Source organism: Myxine glutinosa, chromosome 2 (genome assembly GCF_964187855.1).
Source record: "Myxine glutinosa chromosome 2, kmMyxGlut1.1, whole genome shotgun sequence".
NCBI lineage: Eukaryota > Metazoa > Chordata > Myxini > Myxiniformes > Myxinidae > Myxine > Myxine glutinosa.
This window is the reverse complement of record NC_136262.1, coordinates 67818665-67834052: the sequence shown is the minus strand read 5'-3', so window position 1 is coordinate 67834052 and position 15388 is coordinate 67818665. Positions and strand designations below refer to the sequence as shown.

Genomic DNA, 15388 nt, shown 5'->3' with positions numbered 1-15388 from the left:
CATCTTTTCATTCAAATATCTATAATATTAAAATGCTTCAAAGAGGCACAGCTTGGACTATGAATTTGCCCCATATTTCCTCACGCTCCATGTCATCTTACCAAAGTTCAGTGCATCTCGTGATGAGAGGAGAAGACCGGAGCTTAAACTGAGCATGAGTGTTTGATGCAAACTTGTTGTGCAAAATAATTTTCACCCGAAGAAGATCAATGTCACAATATAAACTTTAAATTATTACTCAAATTGGTATAAAAAGTTGAAACATGACCAATTTCAGTGAACTGAGCAACTACAGTGACATGATGTCATGTGAAACAAATGTCCTGACGATGTAAATCACATAAATGCCACATAAGTATTTTTCATGCAGTGTGGTCTTGTAAAAATGATCCCACCCCTTTCATTTTTTTATCCCACAACTGTTTTTTCTACTTATCTCCCCTTTATGTTACATGTACTGGATAGCTGAAAATGTGTAGATATCAACAGAGATAAAGATTATTACCCTTACATGAGAGATGAACATGCCCTGGAAAACAGAACTGAGGATATTTTTGGTGGAAATCTACTTCCGAATGCAGTCATTTAAGGAAATTAAATATGTTAATGTCATTTACGGAATGTTAAAAACAAATTTAAACTGCAGAGAAGTCCTGTCTGAGCAAACTCTGCCTAGATTGATAATGATGTTCAGGAAGGAGAGGACTGTGTTAAACATTGATTCAAAATCCCAAGACCGGCAGTCATTCAGGACACAAATCAGTGAAAACAAGCATTACGCCTAGGTCCCCCGTCGAAGAAGTGATGTGAGTTGACAAAGTGGAACACGCAGAAAACATGCAATGATATGATATTTCGCTCACAAGGGTCAGACATACATGGAGGCAGCCATCTTGGATTTTGACGTGGCGACCCAATTTTCAATAGCGTTCTTCCTTATGCCTAGATACACCCACACACCAGAAGGTACTTCGCTTATTTTTCAAGATATTTCGCTCACAAGGTTCAGACATATATATGGTGGCGGCCGTCCTGGATTTTGACGTGGCGACCCACTTTACAATAGTGGTCTTCCTTATGCCGAGATACACCCACACACCAAATTAGAAGTTGGTACTTCGCTTATCTTTCAAGATATTCTTCTCACAAGATTCAGACATACATGGCGGCGGCCATCTTGGATTTTGACGTGGCGACCCAATTTTAAACAGCGTTCTTCCGTGTGCCGAGATGCACCCACACACCAGATTAGAAGTTGGTACTTCGCTTATTTTTCAAGATATTCATCTCACAAAGTTCGGACATACATGGCGGCGGCCATCTTGGATTTTGACATGGCGACCCAATTTTCAATAGCCTTCTTCCTTATGCCTAGATACACCCACACACCAGATTAGAAGTTGGTACTTCGCTTATTTTTTCAAGATATTTCGCTCACAAGGTTCAGACATATATATGGTGGTGGCCATCTTGGATTTTGACGTGGCGACCCAATTTTCAATAGCGTTCTTCCTTATGGCGAGATACACCCACTCACCAAATTAGAAGTTGGTACTTCGCTTATTTTTCAAGATATTCATCTCACAAGGTTCGGACATACATCGCGGCGGCCATCTTGGATTTTTACGTGGCGACCCAACAGATACACCCACACACCAGATTAGACGTTGGTACTTCGCTTATTGTTCGAGATATTTCGCTCAAGTTTCAGACATATATATGGTGGCGGCCATCTTGGATTTTGACATGGCGACCCAATTTTCAATAGCCTTCGTCCTTATGCCGAGATACACCCACACACCAGATTAGAAGTTGGTACTTCGCTTATTTTTCAAGATATTCATCTCATAAGGTTCAAACATACATGGCGGCGGCCATCTTGGATTTTGACCTAGCGACCCAATTTTCAATAGCGTTCTTCCTTATGCCTAGATACACCCACACACCAGATTAGAAGTTGGTACTTCGCTTATTTTTCAAGATATGCCGGTTCCAAGGTTCAGACATACATGGCATCAGATATACATGGCGGCGGCCATCTTGGATTTTGACGTGGCGACCCAATTTTAAACAGCGTTCTTGCTTGTGCCGAGATACACCCACACACCAAATTAGAAGTTGGTACTTTGCTTATTTTTCAAGATATTCATCTCACAAGTTTCAGACATACATGGCGGCGGGCATCTTGGCTTTTGACATGGCGACCCGATTTTAAACAGCGTTCTTCCTTGTGCCTAGATACACCCACACACCAGATTAGACGTTGGTACTTCGCTTATTGTTCGAGATATTTCGCTCACAAGGTTCAAACATACATGGCGGCGGCCATCTTGGATTTTGACCTGGCGACCCAATTTTCAATAGCGTTCTTCCTTTTGCCTAGATACACCCACACACCAAATTAGAAGTTGGTACTTCGCTTATTTTTCAAGATATGCAGGTTACAAGGTTCAGACATACATGGCATCAGACATACATGGCGGCGGCCATCTTGGATTTTGACGTGGGTTGGACCCACACACCAAATTCGAATGCGGTCCTTCGCTTACGCATGCACGCCCGCACACACGCACGCACGCCCGCACGCACGCACGGACGGACGGACACACGGACGGAGGGGAAAGCCATAGTCCCCCTTTCGCTCCGCTGAGCGAAGGGGGACAAAAAATGAGGTCATTGAACCAGGGTCATGTATCACTCTGTAATGTTTTACATTACATTAATGAAATCTCTCTCATAGTTTCGAGGCATATCGATTCATGCAATTCTGTAGTATCATTGAATTTTGAACAAAATTTAAGTTTTAACAACACTTTTCGTGGGTCAACTTTATTTTGGAGCACCCTGTATATGCACATGCATTTATGACTTTGCCTATTTAAGACTGGGGGCACAACTTAATCTTCTTTTTCTCAAAAAGAAAAAATATCAAAATAAAAAAGCAATCCTGCTCTGCAGCAACTTGCTACGTCAGCGTCCGTTTTACGTGCATGTATGCGTGCAAACAATGTATTTATCACAACAGCCTGAGCACTGTCCTTTGACAAATATTTTGATGAAAATAATAACAATAATAATAATAATTCATCTCTTCCCATCCTGACTACAAGGCACAAAAGGGTGAGTAATATGTCAACGTCAAATACCTGGTGTGCATCAACAAATACACACATTAATTATTTACTCCTTGCCATTTCACCAGGTCCCCCACTGCTAGCGAAATAAAATAACACCCGTGTCCGAAGGAAACGATTCAGTTTGGCATTTTTAATATAGAATGATCGTTTTAAGGCCATTTTTCCCCGCTAGAGTGGTGGTTGGCCTTGCAGGCCCCATGACCTCATAGGGCCCTGTTTGAGGCAATGTTTTTATGGCCGGATGCCCTTCCTGACGCTAACCCTTAGTCGCCTCTTACGATGCGCGGGGATACATGCATCGTAAGATACATGCTTTACCTATTCTAAATCGGGGTACACACCGGATCATTCATATCAGCAAGCTGGTACTCAATTTGCCGACCTCGGAAGGATGACAGGCTGAGTCAACCTCCCTGGCGTTAATTCAGCGATCGACCGGGATTCGAACTCAGGATCCGAGGATCCCAAGCCGGCGCCCTAACCGCTTAGCCAACACCAGGCTATTTTTAATATGAAATAGGCAAAGCCCAGAAACAAACGAAACCCATTAGAATTAGCCGATAGAACATCTTACAATTTAGAACCCATTATAATTAACCTTTAGAATTACCCTTTTGAATTATCCTTCAGAGCTCAATATAATTATTCTTTAGAACATTCTAGAATTACCCTTTGAAACATTCTAGAATTACCCTTTAGAACATTCCCGAATTACCCTTTAGAATTATCCTTTAGCGCCCAATGGAATTACCCTTTAGAACTACCCTTTAGAACCCTTTAGAATTAAACACGGAGGTTCTTCTTCATTTTTGACGGATGAATGAAAGGAAGGACATTGCCAAATATTGAAACGGCCTCACCGCTTAAAAATTGCGACAATGAAGGAAGCACACATGCAATCGGTAACAATCTCAGTAACTTTAAGCATGAAGCATCAACCTTCAACTTGATTTCTCTCAACACTTTCTCTACTGATCAATACAAAAAATACCAACGAAACTGTTCCAAGCAGTGAACTAGTTTAGCAGTGAACCAAGCAGTGAATTTACAGTCTCTCAAGTTCAGTTTTCAAAGCTTACCATTGCCTCTGGTTGCCTATGTGGCTCTGGAAATCCGTATATGGTGAGCTTTCGGAGAACTGTAAAAAAAAAAAGAGAAAGAACTGAAATGAAGAACATAACTCACATCTCAATAAAAAGGGTGTGATCAATATCAATAGTGGTACAAGTATTTATTGATGCTCTTCATTTTTGTTGGACAAATATTTGCACACACACACACACACACACACACACACACACACACACACACACACACACACACACACACACACACACACACACACACACACACACACACACACACATATATATATATATATATATATACATACATACATATATAATCGTTAGATTAAATAAGACGCGGACGTAGCTTCAGGACGTCGATCTTTAATTGTCGACAAGCTTTCGACCAACAAAGGTCTTCTTCTGAGTCTACAAAAACAGCAGGCATGTATATCAGTCAAGCGTGTATGGTGATATCTGTGTGAGATGTGTGACGTGTGTAGAAAATGCATACAGAAGGAATAGCCACGCCAAAGCTCACTCACCAGCCCCAAGTTCAACGGAAGTGACCGTTTCCGTTACGGTCACTTCCGTTAGAGTGCACGTGCATATACAAATATAGAGATATACATACATAAACACACAAGCATATATTCATATCCCATTTATATTCATATAATATATTTATATATTTATATAAATGACATATAAAGGTAGAATGAATGAATGAATGAATGAATGATGAATGAATGAATGAATGAATGGGTTACGGTTAACAATTTGATTGGGTTGATGTGGGAACATGCTTTAGTCATCAAAATTTATGCCATGAGGGACTTTTGTCCGAAGTTTGTGTATCCAAAAGGACTCACGTTTCAGAATTGTGGTGTGTGATCGATTTGTGATTGATTCAATGGCAGAGATCTGAATGTCATTTATAGAGTGATCCGGTTGATTAAAGTGTATCGTGTAAGGTAGAGATTTGCCCTGACTGGTGTGGAAGTTATTGATTTCTGACCGGGTGTTATTAAATCGTGTGTAGAGTGTATTCTCAGTTTTTCCAACATATTGTTTGGTGCACTTTTGGCAAGTGATTAGGTATATGACCCATGTAGATTTGCAGTTCATATAGGAGGTGATGGGGAATTTTTGTCCAGTGCTAGAACTACAGAATTTGTTTCCTTCTAGTAAATGTTTGTGAATAATGCATTTGTTTGCTGTGCATTTATAGAAGCCAGGGATCCTAGTTTCTTTGTTGTGGGGCTGTGGGTGCTTTGCTTTTACCAAGAGGTCCCTGAGTGTCCGACCACGTCGAAATGATGTTAGTGGAGGTTGAGGAAATGTGGTGCCGAGTGTTTCTGATTGATGGAGGAGAGGAAGGGCCTTGTTCAGAATACTTGGCAATTGGGATGAGGTAGCAGAGTAGGTGGTTACCAGTGGGACACGGTTAGTTGCAGGTTTGGGTTTGTAAGTCAGAAGGTCTGCTCTCGGTATGTGTTTTGCTCGGGTTATTGCTTCTTGCACAGAGTGAGGGTCATAGTTTCTTGCAATGAAGTGTGTTTCTAATTGGCAGAGAGAAGTTTCTTCTGCCATTTTTGTTGAGCAAATGCGTCTTACTCTGAGTGCTTGACTGTATGGTATGCTTGCAATTGTATGTTTAGGATGAGATGAAGAAGGGAGAAGGTATGAGTGAGTGTCTGTTGGTTTGGTGTATAGTTCTGTTTCGAGTCTGTTATTTTGAAGCGTGAGTGATGTGTCTAGAAAGTGAACTTCGGACTGTGAGCTGTCGAATGTGAACTTGATGGTCGGATGAATCAAATTTAATTCATTTTGGAATTGTGCGAGACTACGGGGGGATTTTGACCAGATGAACTGGATGTCATCAATATAACGTACCCAGGATTTTTCCAAGATTCCGTGATGAGGTTGTGCATTGATCTTGGCCTCTATCATTCCCATGAAGATGTTAGCGTACGATGGTGCAACAGGGGTACCCATAGCGGTACCTTGAGTTTGAATGTAATGTCGTCCGTTGAATTGGAAATTATTCAGTTTGAGTGTCAGTTCTAATAGGCGCATAAGGTCTTGAGTAGGTGGTATTGGGACTTGTCGTGTATCTAGTGCTTTGCGGCATGCAGACAGGCCTTCTGAATGTGGAATATTAGTGTAGAGGGATGTAACATCTGCTGTGACCAAAATGGTTTGGGAGTTGAAAGGTGAGTATATTCTGTTCAATCCTTGGATGTGGGTCAGAAAACTGGTTGTGTCCTTGAGGTATGAGGAGAGCTTCAACACGAGAGGACGTAAATGACAGTCAACAAATTTTGATATGAGAACAGTTGGACATGTGCAGCCAGATACGATTGGTCTACCTGGATTGTTTACCTTGTGTATTTTAGGAAGAAAATAAAGGTTAGGGCAATGAGGATCTTTCGGAACCAAGCGAGATTTGATGGTTATATCCACCCAAATAGAATCTTCTACCTTTTTAACCTCTTCAAGATGTAAAAGGGTAGGGTCGGATGGGAGCCCTTTGTAAGTATCACTATGTAGTTGACGATTACCTTCTGCAACGTAATCGGTAGTCGACATAATGACAATGCCAGTACCTTTATCTGCTGGCTTTATGACTATCTTTTCATTGTTTTGGAGATTGTGAAGTGCTCGTCGCTCTGCCTTTGTAAGATTGTCCTTATGTCTGGAACAATTATATTTTTGTGCCACCTTTTCAATTTCATTGCTCACTTGTTCCATATAGACATGTAGATATGGATTGTCAACACGTGGTGTCCAGGTGCTTTTTGGTTTAGGTAAAGTGAGTTGTGGTGTATTAGTATCGGTGTATGTGATTGTATGCGTGGTTGTTGGTGTTTGTTGTGGCGTTGATGGTGCTGGGTGTACTTTAGCAAAGTGTGCCTTTAATGTCATTCGCCTACAGAAATCTTTTAAATCTTCTTTCAATTGTAATTGGTCTATTTGTGGAGCGATTGGGCAAAATTTTAAACCCTTAGAGAGCAGGTTTATTTCCGCCTCACTGAGGGAATGATTGGAAAGATTGATGATCCCGAGTTTAGGTAGATCTACAAGTTTGGTTGCAGTAGAAGTTCTATTGTTGTTGGTTTGACTATTTTCAACCTCAGCTGTGTTCATTTCCATGGAGGAACGGTTCTGCATGTAATGATGTCTGCGGTTTGTGTATTGTTTTTTACGATAATGTCGATTTTTGTGTTTATGCTTAAGTTGGTCAGAAGTGGTTTGAGAAGTGGTTGGAAGTGGTTGGAGTGGTTGGGGTGGTTGAAGATGGAGTGGTTGAATTGGTGGAGAAGTGGTTGGAAGTGGTTGTAGTGGTTGGTCAGAAGTGGTTGGAGAAAAGTGGTTGGGAGTGGTGGTTGGAGTTACCTGGTTATTGTTTGCAATGGGTGTATTCTCTTGAGATGGTTTTATATGCTTGCATAACATTTCATCACGTTTAAGTTTCCTTTCCTTAACTTTAACAATGTCGTGTTTAGCAGCCATTAGCTTATCATTGAATGAGCACATTATGTGGTGGTATTGTCCAGGATTCACATTCTTCCACATCTTCTCCTTCTTTTGGCTGATGTTCTCATTCAATTTGATTAATTTTATTTTTACTTGTGTTATTACAATCTCCAGTAGTTGTTGAGCAGTGAGCTCAGAGCAGAGTGAGTGAGTGAGTGAGTGAGTTGAGCAGATTTCTACATTACCATCACAGCAGACATGTCACGAAATGGCGATCGCGCTCACAACAACAACAACAACAACAACAACAACGATGTATACCTGACCACCACGATCAATGAACTTCAACGATTGATGCAAAAAAGACAAAGACATGAACTACACTTCACTTACCTAAACGAATATAAACAACGAGGGATCGTACCTAAAGGTCTCCTCATTAAAAAACGATATTGCTTCGCAACGCAAACCAATGATGACGTCATCACTGCACGTTGGAATCTACTGCTATGGAACACTGCGCAACAACTACTGGAGATTGTAATAACACAAGTAAAAATAAAATTAATCAAATTGAATGAGAACGTCAGCCAAAAGAAGGAGAAGATGTGGAAGAATGTGAATCCTGGACAATACCACCACATAATGTGCTCATTCAATGATAAGCTAATGGCTGCTAAACACGACATTGTTAAAGTTAAGGAAAGGAAACTTAAACGTGATGAAATGTTATGCAAGCATATAAAACCATCTCAAGAGAATACACCCATTGCAAACAATAACCAGGTAACTCCAACCACCACTCCCAACCACTTTTCTCCAACCACTTCTGACCAACCACTACAACCACTTCCAACCACTTCTCCACCAATTCAACCACTCCATCTTCAACCACCCCAACCACTCCAACCACTTCCAACCACTTCTCAAACCACTTCTGACCAACTTAAGCATAAACACAAAAATCGACATTATCGTAAAAAACAATACACAAACCGCAGACATCATTACATGCAGAACCGTTCCTCCATGGAAATGAACACAGCTGAGGTTGAAAATAGTCAAACCAACAACAATAGAACTTCTACTGCAACCAAACTTGTAGATCTACCTAAACTCGGGATCATCAATCTTTCCAATCATTCCCTCAGTGAGGCGGAAATAAACCTGCTCTCTAAGGGTTTAAAATTTTGCGCAATCGCTCCACAAATAGACCAATTACAATTGAAAGAAGATTTAAAAGATTTCTGTAGGCGAATGACATTAAAGGCACACTTTGCTAAAGTACACCCAGCACCATCAACGCCACAACAAACACCAACAACCACGCATACAATCACATACACCGATACTAATACACCACAACTCACTTTACCTAAACCAAAAAGCACCTGGACACCACGTGTTGACAATCCATATCTACATGTCTATATGGAACAAGTGAGCAATGAAATTGAAAAGGTGGCACAAAAATATAATTGTTCCAGACATAAGGACAATCTTACAAAGGCAGAGCGACGAGCACTTCACAATCTCCAAAACAATGAAAAGATAGTCATAAAGCCAGCAGATAAAGGTACTGGCATTGTCATTATGTCGACGACCGATTACGTTGCAGAAGGTAATCGTCAACTACATAGTGATACTTACAAAGAGCTCCCATCCGACCCTACCCTTTTACATCTTGAAGAGGTTAAAAAGGTAGTAGATTCTATTCGGGTGGATAAAACCATCAAATCTCGCTTGGTTCCGAAAGATCCTCATTGCCCTAACCTTTATTTTCTTCCTAAAATACACAAGGTAAACAATCCAGGTAGACCAATCGTATCTGGCTGCACATGTCCAACTGTTCTCATATCAAAATTTGTTGACTGTCATTTACGTCCTCTCGTGTTGAAGCTCTCCTCATACCTCAAGGACACAACCAGTTTTCTGACCCACATCCAAGGATTGAACAGAATATACTCACCTTTCAACTCCCAAACCATTTTGGTCACAGCAGATGTTACATCCCTCTACACTAATATTCCACATTCAGAAGGCCTGTCTGCATGCCGCAAAGCCCTCGATACACGACAAGTCCCAATGCCACCGACTCAAGACCTTATGCGCCTATTAGAACTGACACTCAAACTGAATAATTTCCAATTCAACGGACGACATTACATTCAAACTCAAGGTACCGCTATGGGTACCCCTGTTGCACCATCGTACGCTAACATCTTCATGGGAATGATAGAGGCCAAGATCAATGCACAACCTCATCACGGAATCTTGGAAAAATCCTGGGTACGTTATATTGATGACATCCAGTTCATCTGGTCAAAATCCCCCCCTTGGCTCGCACAATTCCAAAATGAATTAAATTTGATTCATCCGACCATCAAGTTCACATTCGACAGCTCATAGTCCGAAGTTCACTTTCTAGACACATCACTCACGCTTCAAAATAACAGACTCGAAACAGAACTATACACCAAACCAACAGACACTCACTCTTACCTTCTCCCTTCTTCATCTCATCCTAAACATACAATTGCAAGCATACCATACAGTCAAGCACTCAGAGTAAGACGCATTTGCTCAACAAAAATGGCAGAAGAAACTTCTCTCTGCCAATTAGAAACACACTTCATTGCAAGAAACTATGACCCTCACTCTGTGCAAGAAGCAATAACCCGAGCAAAACACATACCGAGAGCAGACCTTCTGACTTACAAACCCAAACCTGCAACTAACCGTGTCCCACTGGTAACCACCTACTCTGCTACCTCATCCCAATTGCCAAGTATTCTGAATAAGGCCCTTCCTCTCCTCCATCAATCAGAAACACTCGGCACCACATTTCCTCAACCTCCACTAACATCATTTCGACGTGGTCGGACACTCAGGGACCTCTTGGTAAAAGCAAAGCACCCACAGCCCCACAACAAAGAAACTAGGATCCCTGGCTTCTATAAATGCACAGCAAACAAATGCATTATTCACAAACATTTACTAGAAGGAAACAAATTCTGTAGTTCTAGCACTGGACAAAAATTCCCCATCACCTCCTATATGAACTGCAAATCTACATGGGTCATATACCTAATCACTTGCCAAAAGTGCACCAAACAATATGTTGGAAAAACTGAGAATACACTCTACACACGATTTAATAACACCCGGTCAGAAATCAATAACTTCCACACCAGTCAGGGCAAATCTCTACCTTACACGATACACTTTAATCAACCGGATCACTCTATAAATGACATTCAGATCTCTGCCATTGAATCAATCACAAATCGATCACACACCACGATTCTGAAACGTGAGTCCTTTTGGATACACAAACTTCGGACAAAAGTCCCTCATGGCATAAATTTTGATGACTAAAGCATGTTCCCACATCAACCCAATCAAATTGTTAACCGTAACCCATTCATTCATTCATTCATTCATCATTCATTCATTCATTCATTCATTCTACCTTTATATGTCATTTATATAAATATATAAATATATTATATGAATATAAATGGGATATGAATATATGCTTGTGTGTTTATGTATGTATATCTCTATATTTGTATATGCACGTGCACTCTAACGGAAGTGACCGTAACGGAAACGGTCACTTCCGTTGAACTTGGGGCTGGTGAGTGAGCTTTGGCGTGGCTATTCCTTCTGTATGCATTTTCTACACACGTCACACATCTCACACAGATATCACCATACACGCTTGACTGATATACATGCCTGCTGTTTTTGTAGACTCAGAAGAAGACCTTTGTTGGTCGAAAGCTTGTCGACAATTAAAGATCGACGTCCTGAAGCTACGTCCGCGTCTTATTTAATCTAACGATTATATACTCAATACAAATGAGACGCCCTGCTCGTACTTTGGAGTTTCTACTATTTCTTACAGTTATACATACATATATATATATATATATATATACATACATATATATATACATACATACATACATACATACATACATACACACACACACACACACACACACACACACACACACACACACACACACACACACACACACACACACACACACACACACTTGCAAAACCCCGTTTCCTGCTGCACTGGGGTCGGGCTAACTAGAGCGCATACCTCCGCCAGGCTGAACAGTTTACATTTTGTGTCCCACTGATAGGCCGGATCTGCATCTGAACATGAACCAGAATTCAATCAGATTGTTTTCGTCGTCTAACCAACTCATCCATCAAGTTTAGTCATAACTTCGCCACAACTTGTTGAAATATGCTATATATCGTTTTGGCCCCATCTTGTAATGGTGAAGAATCACATAAAAATCTTTAAAATTCTCGTTTCCGGATTCTGATCTTCACCTAAATTGAATCAATTCTTCCCTGTGGCACACCCAACAGTGTGGTCGTGTGTGTGTGTGTCCACAAAGTTTTGTCCGAATCCATCCATAACTTTTTGAGATATATCGTGCTATATACAGTTGTGTCCCTATCTCTCAATGGTGAAGAATTAATTAAAAACTAGAGTATCAGGATCAGGATTCTGATCTTCACCAAAATCAAATAATTTTTTGCTTGGAAATAATTTCATATAATACCTCTCCACCAAACTTCATCCGAATGTGTCGACAACTTTTTGAGATATGCTGTTTACAGACAGAAAAACAGACAGACAGGGGTGATATAACCTTCCACCTTCGGTGGGGGGGGGAGGTAACAGCGAACACTATAGCAAAAAAAAAAGAAAAAAAAAAGAGTAGACAAACAAACAAACAAGAAATATGTCATGCATAGCACAATACTTGCGAAATCCCTAAAATAGGTTGTTGGCTTATGATGACCTCAAAAATGATTGGTGGTTGAATTCAGTGACCTGGTATGCAGATCCTCTTAAAATTTCAAGTCAATCGGATGAAAATTGACAATTTTAGAAATGTGGCCTATGTTGACCTTTTGGCCTATGCTGACCTCAAAAATACTTGATGGTTGAATTCAATGACCAGATATGCAAGTCCTCTTAAAATTTCAAGTCAATCGGATTAAAATTGAGGATTTTAGACATTTGACAAAGTTGGTGACATTTGGCCTTTTGCCCCAAAAACAATAGGCTTCTTGCTTATGACCAAATCTACCATTTGGTGAAGTTTCATGCAGATCGATTGAAAATTGTGACCTGTAGGCGACTGACATACAGACAGACAAACAAACAGACAGAATAATGTACAAGACCAACCAATATACTTGAAAAATCTACAATTTTCCCAAGTAAAAATGGAACAAAAGTTAGGAGGAAGCAATGGCCATGTGAGCAGACAGAAAAAGTCAAACAAGGTAAATTTGGGCACAAACGCCGACAGTGAGATTGGAGAAAAATACAGCAAGAAGAAAAAGCAAAGAAAAAAAATCCAAGTGTGGAGTTATGGGGGACAGTATGAACGGTGACGGATCGCACTATTGAAAGTAGCTTCGACATTTTAGCGGCTTCCAGGTGGCCTCATCAAAGGTTTTCTTTTCAGATGTATGCCTCGAGCATTGAGGATGCAATATCACCAGACAAACAAGGAAAGCAGGCATCGTCAGCAAAACTTGATGGGTGGAAATGGCACTGGATTTCTTTCCAAAATAAAAATCTTATGGCCAACTCATTTTCCTGCCAGGAACAACAACACTATCCTCTTACATTATTAAAGATCACATTCAGTTTCTGCTACTGCCACCATGCCCTTGCACAAATTTCTGCACGTAGCCTCTGTATATACATTCTAATACGGAAAATATGGAAAAGGAAATCCAGAGGTTGCTTTGATGGGTGAATGCTAAAAGCAGCATGGATGTGTTGCATTGGCCCTTACATTGGCCAACAAAACTTCATCTGATAATGTCATCATATATGCAGCTAATCAAAGGTGTGATGAGCATTCATAAGGGCAGCTTGTGGTATGCCCTCGCTGTGCTCAGAGCAGAAGCAACTGCCTATTGGATTCATTCGACCATGTTCCCTGCATGACTGCACCTAATCTGTTCAGGGTAAATAAACGCAGAGGGTAGGGTAAGCAAAGGGCTCTGCAGGAGAAGGCCAGTTTCTAAGGCCTAACAAAAGGCAAGTAAGCAATTGAGGGATTCACATCGAGAGGATTTCTATGCCTAAATGTCAACACTGGTCTCCAAGAGGGACAGGGAGGAGGAAATACGGCGTTCTAGGAAACAATTTTGAGACTGTTGAAACAAGAGCATCAGACAAAGATATGGTTTTTTATCGAAATCTCCAACGCATTTTTAAAAAAAACAAAAAAAAACTTCATAGCATTTCAACAAACTCAGGGTGTTTGGCTAGATAAACTTGGGTCGGTGGTTGAGAAAAACTGCTATCTTGGGGAAAGTGCAAAAACAAGAACGTTTTTATCCCCACTATTCAAAAGGGTATTTGAGCAGCAAGGACGAACAGCGAACAAGACCAAAAGCTGAGTGGAGCACTTCTTCAGGAAAAACAGACAATGGCAGGAAAATTCTCAACTTGTCGCAGCACAAAAGGGATGAGTGCATAAAAGTGGGTAAGATGGGGATGCTTGGCCCGAATGCAAATGTTTCGAATCCCAAAGATGAAACTCTAAGCCAATGCAGAAAATTGACTTGAAAGAAATGCAGCCCGATCCTTTAATCTGAAAACATAATCCTTCCATTTTCCACTTTCTCTGCAGCAAGTTTTACCAGGATGAGTATTTGTCAGTGGAAACCATTGATAGATTCTCAGAGGTGGCACAGTCATATTTTACCTGTTGAGAGGTCTGTGTACAATTCCCAACATGACCATATGAACTGTCACCCTTTTATTGTGCACGAATGAGGATGACGTCTTTCAGAGGGACGACGTCTAATCTAGCCTAGTGGATGCTAAATATCCCACCATGCCATTCCATAAGAGTAGGTCGTCATGTGTCGTTATATTGACTAAATTAAAAAAATTCTACTCTAATCTAATTGGGGTACTGCACCAGCAGCATAGCCTTGCCTCAGTAATGATGTAATCCACAGAATAAATTTGTTATCCCCATGCTTTTTGAAAATAATTTGGGGGATATTGGAATTGGCTCTGTCTGTCTGTCCGTCCGTCCGTCCGTCCGTCATCTCCATCTAAGTGGGTGAGCAGAAATTCACCAAATTTGGTGGTTATGATCGCCATATGGCACAAAGGTGTGAGAGCAATATCATTTTTGGCTCCACCCCCTCAGGCAGGGTCAAAAGGTCAAATACCAAAGAATGTAATTAGGGCACATTTTAAAACATTTTAATGGAACAGTCTATGCAATCAACATTGGGGGATGCATGAAATATTTAATGATTTTTTTTTCTTTGACCCCGGGTCATGGTGAGGAATTAGGGTCACATAGGTCAAAATGGGAAAATAATTTCTAACTCTAAATTTGATATTGGGTCATTCCTGGTGGAACTATTTGCCATCTTTCAACTTTGCTTTATATGGGAAGAGTGGGTGGGGATTTGTGATGGCGTGCGATCGACTTTACTTCAATATTGAATTGTAAAGCAGATGGGTCATGCATGTACTCACAAAAGTGATAGCTAATGGGAAGTCGATTTTAAAGTTGGGTCTTTACCAGGGCTTGACTCTTGTTTGGGTCTATCACAATACTGCAGACATAACAGGCTTGCTTATCAGGTGTAAATCCTGGGTTTGATACTCGACCCGACTAT

General features: G+C 40.7%; 1 protein-coding gene across 2 annotated transcripts in view; it reads right to left on the bottom strand.

Annotated features, from left to right (window-relative positions):
• Positions 1 to 15388, bottom strand: part of IPO11 (importin 11) — a 326013-nt gene that overhangs the window by 227085 nt on the left and 83540 nt on the right. For both annotated transcript variants that reach the window (XM_068108036.2, XM_078773404.1), the window contains exon 7: positions 4217 to 4275. In XM_068108036.2, the coding sequence (XP_067964137.1) occupies positions 4217 to 4275 (59 nt within the window). The remainder of the gene's footprint in view (positions 1 to 4216; positions 4276 to 15388) is intronic.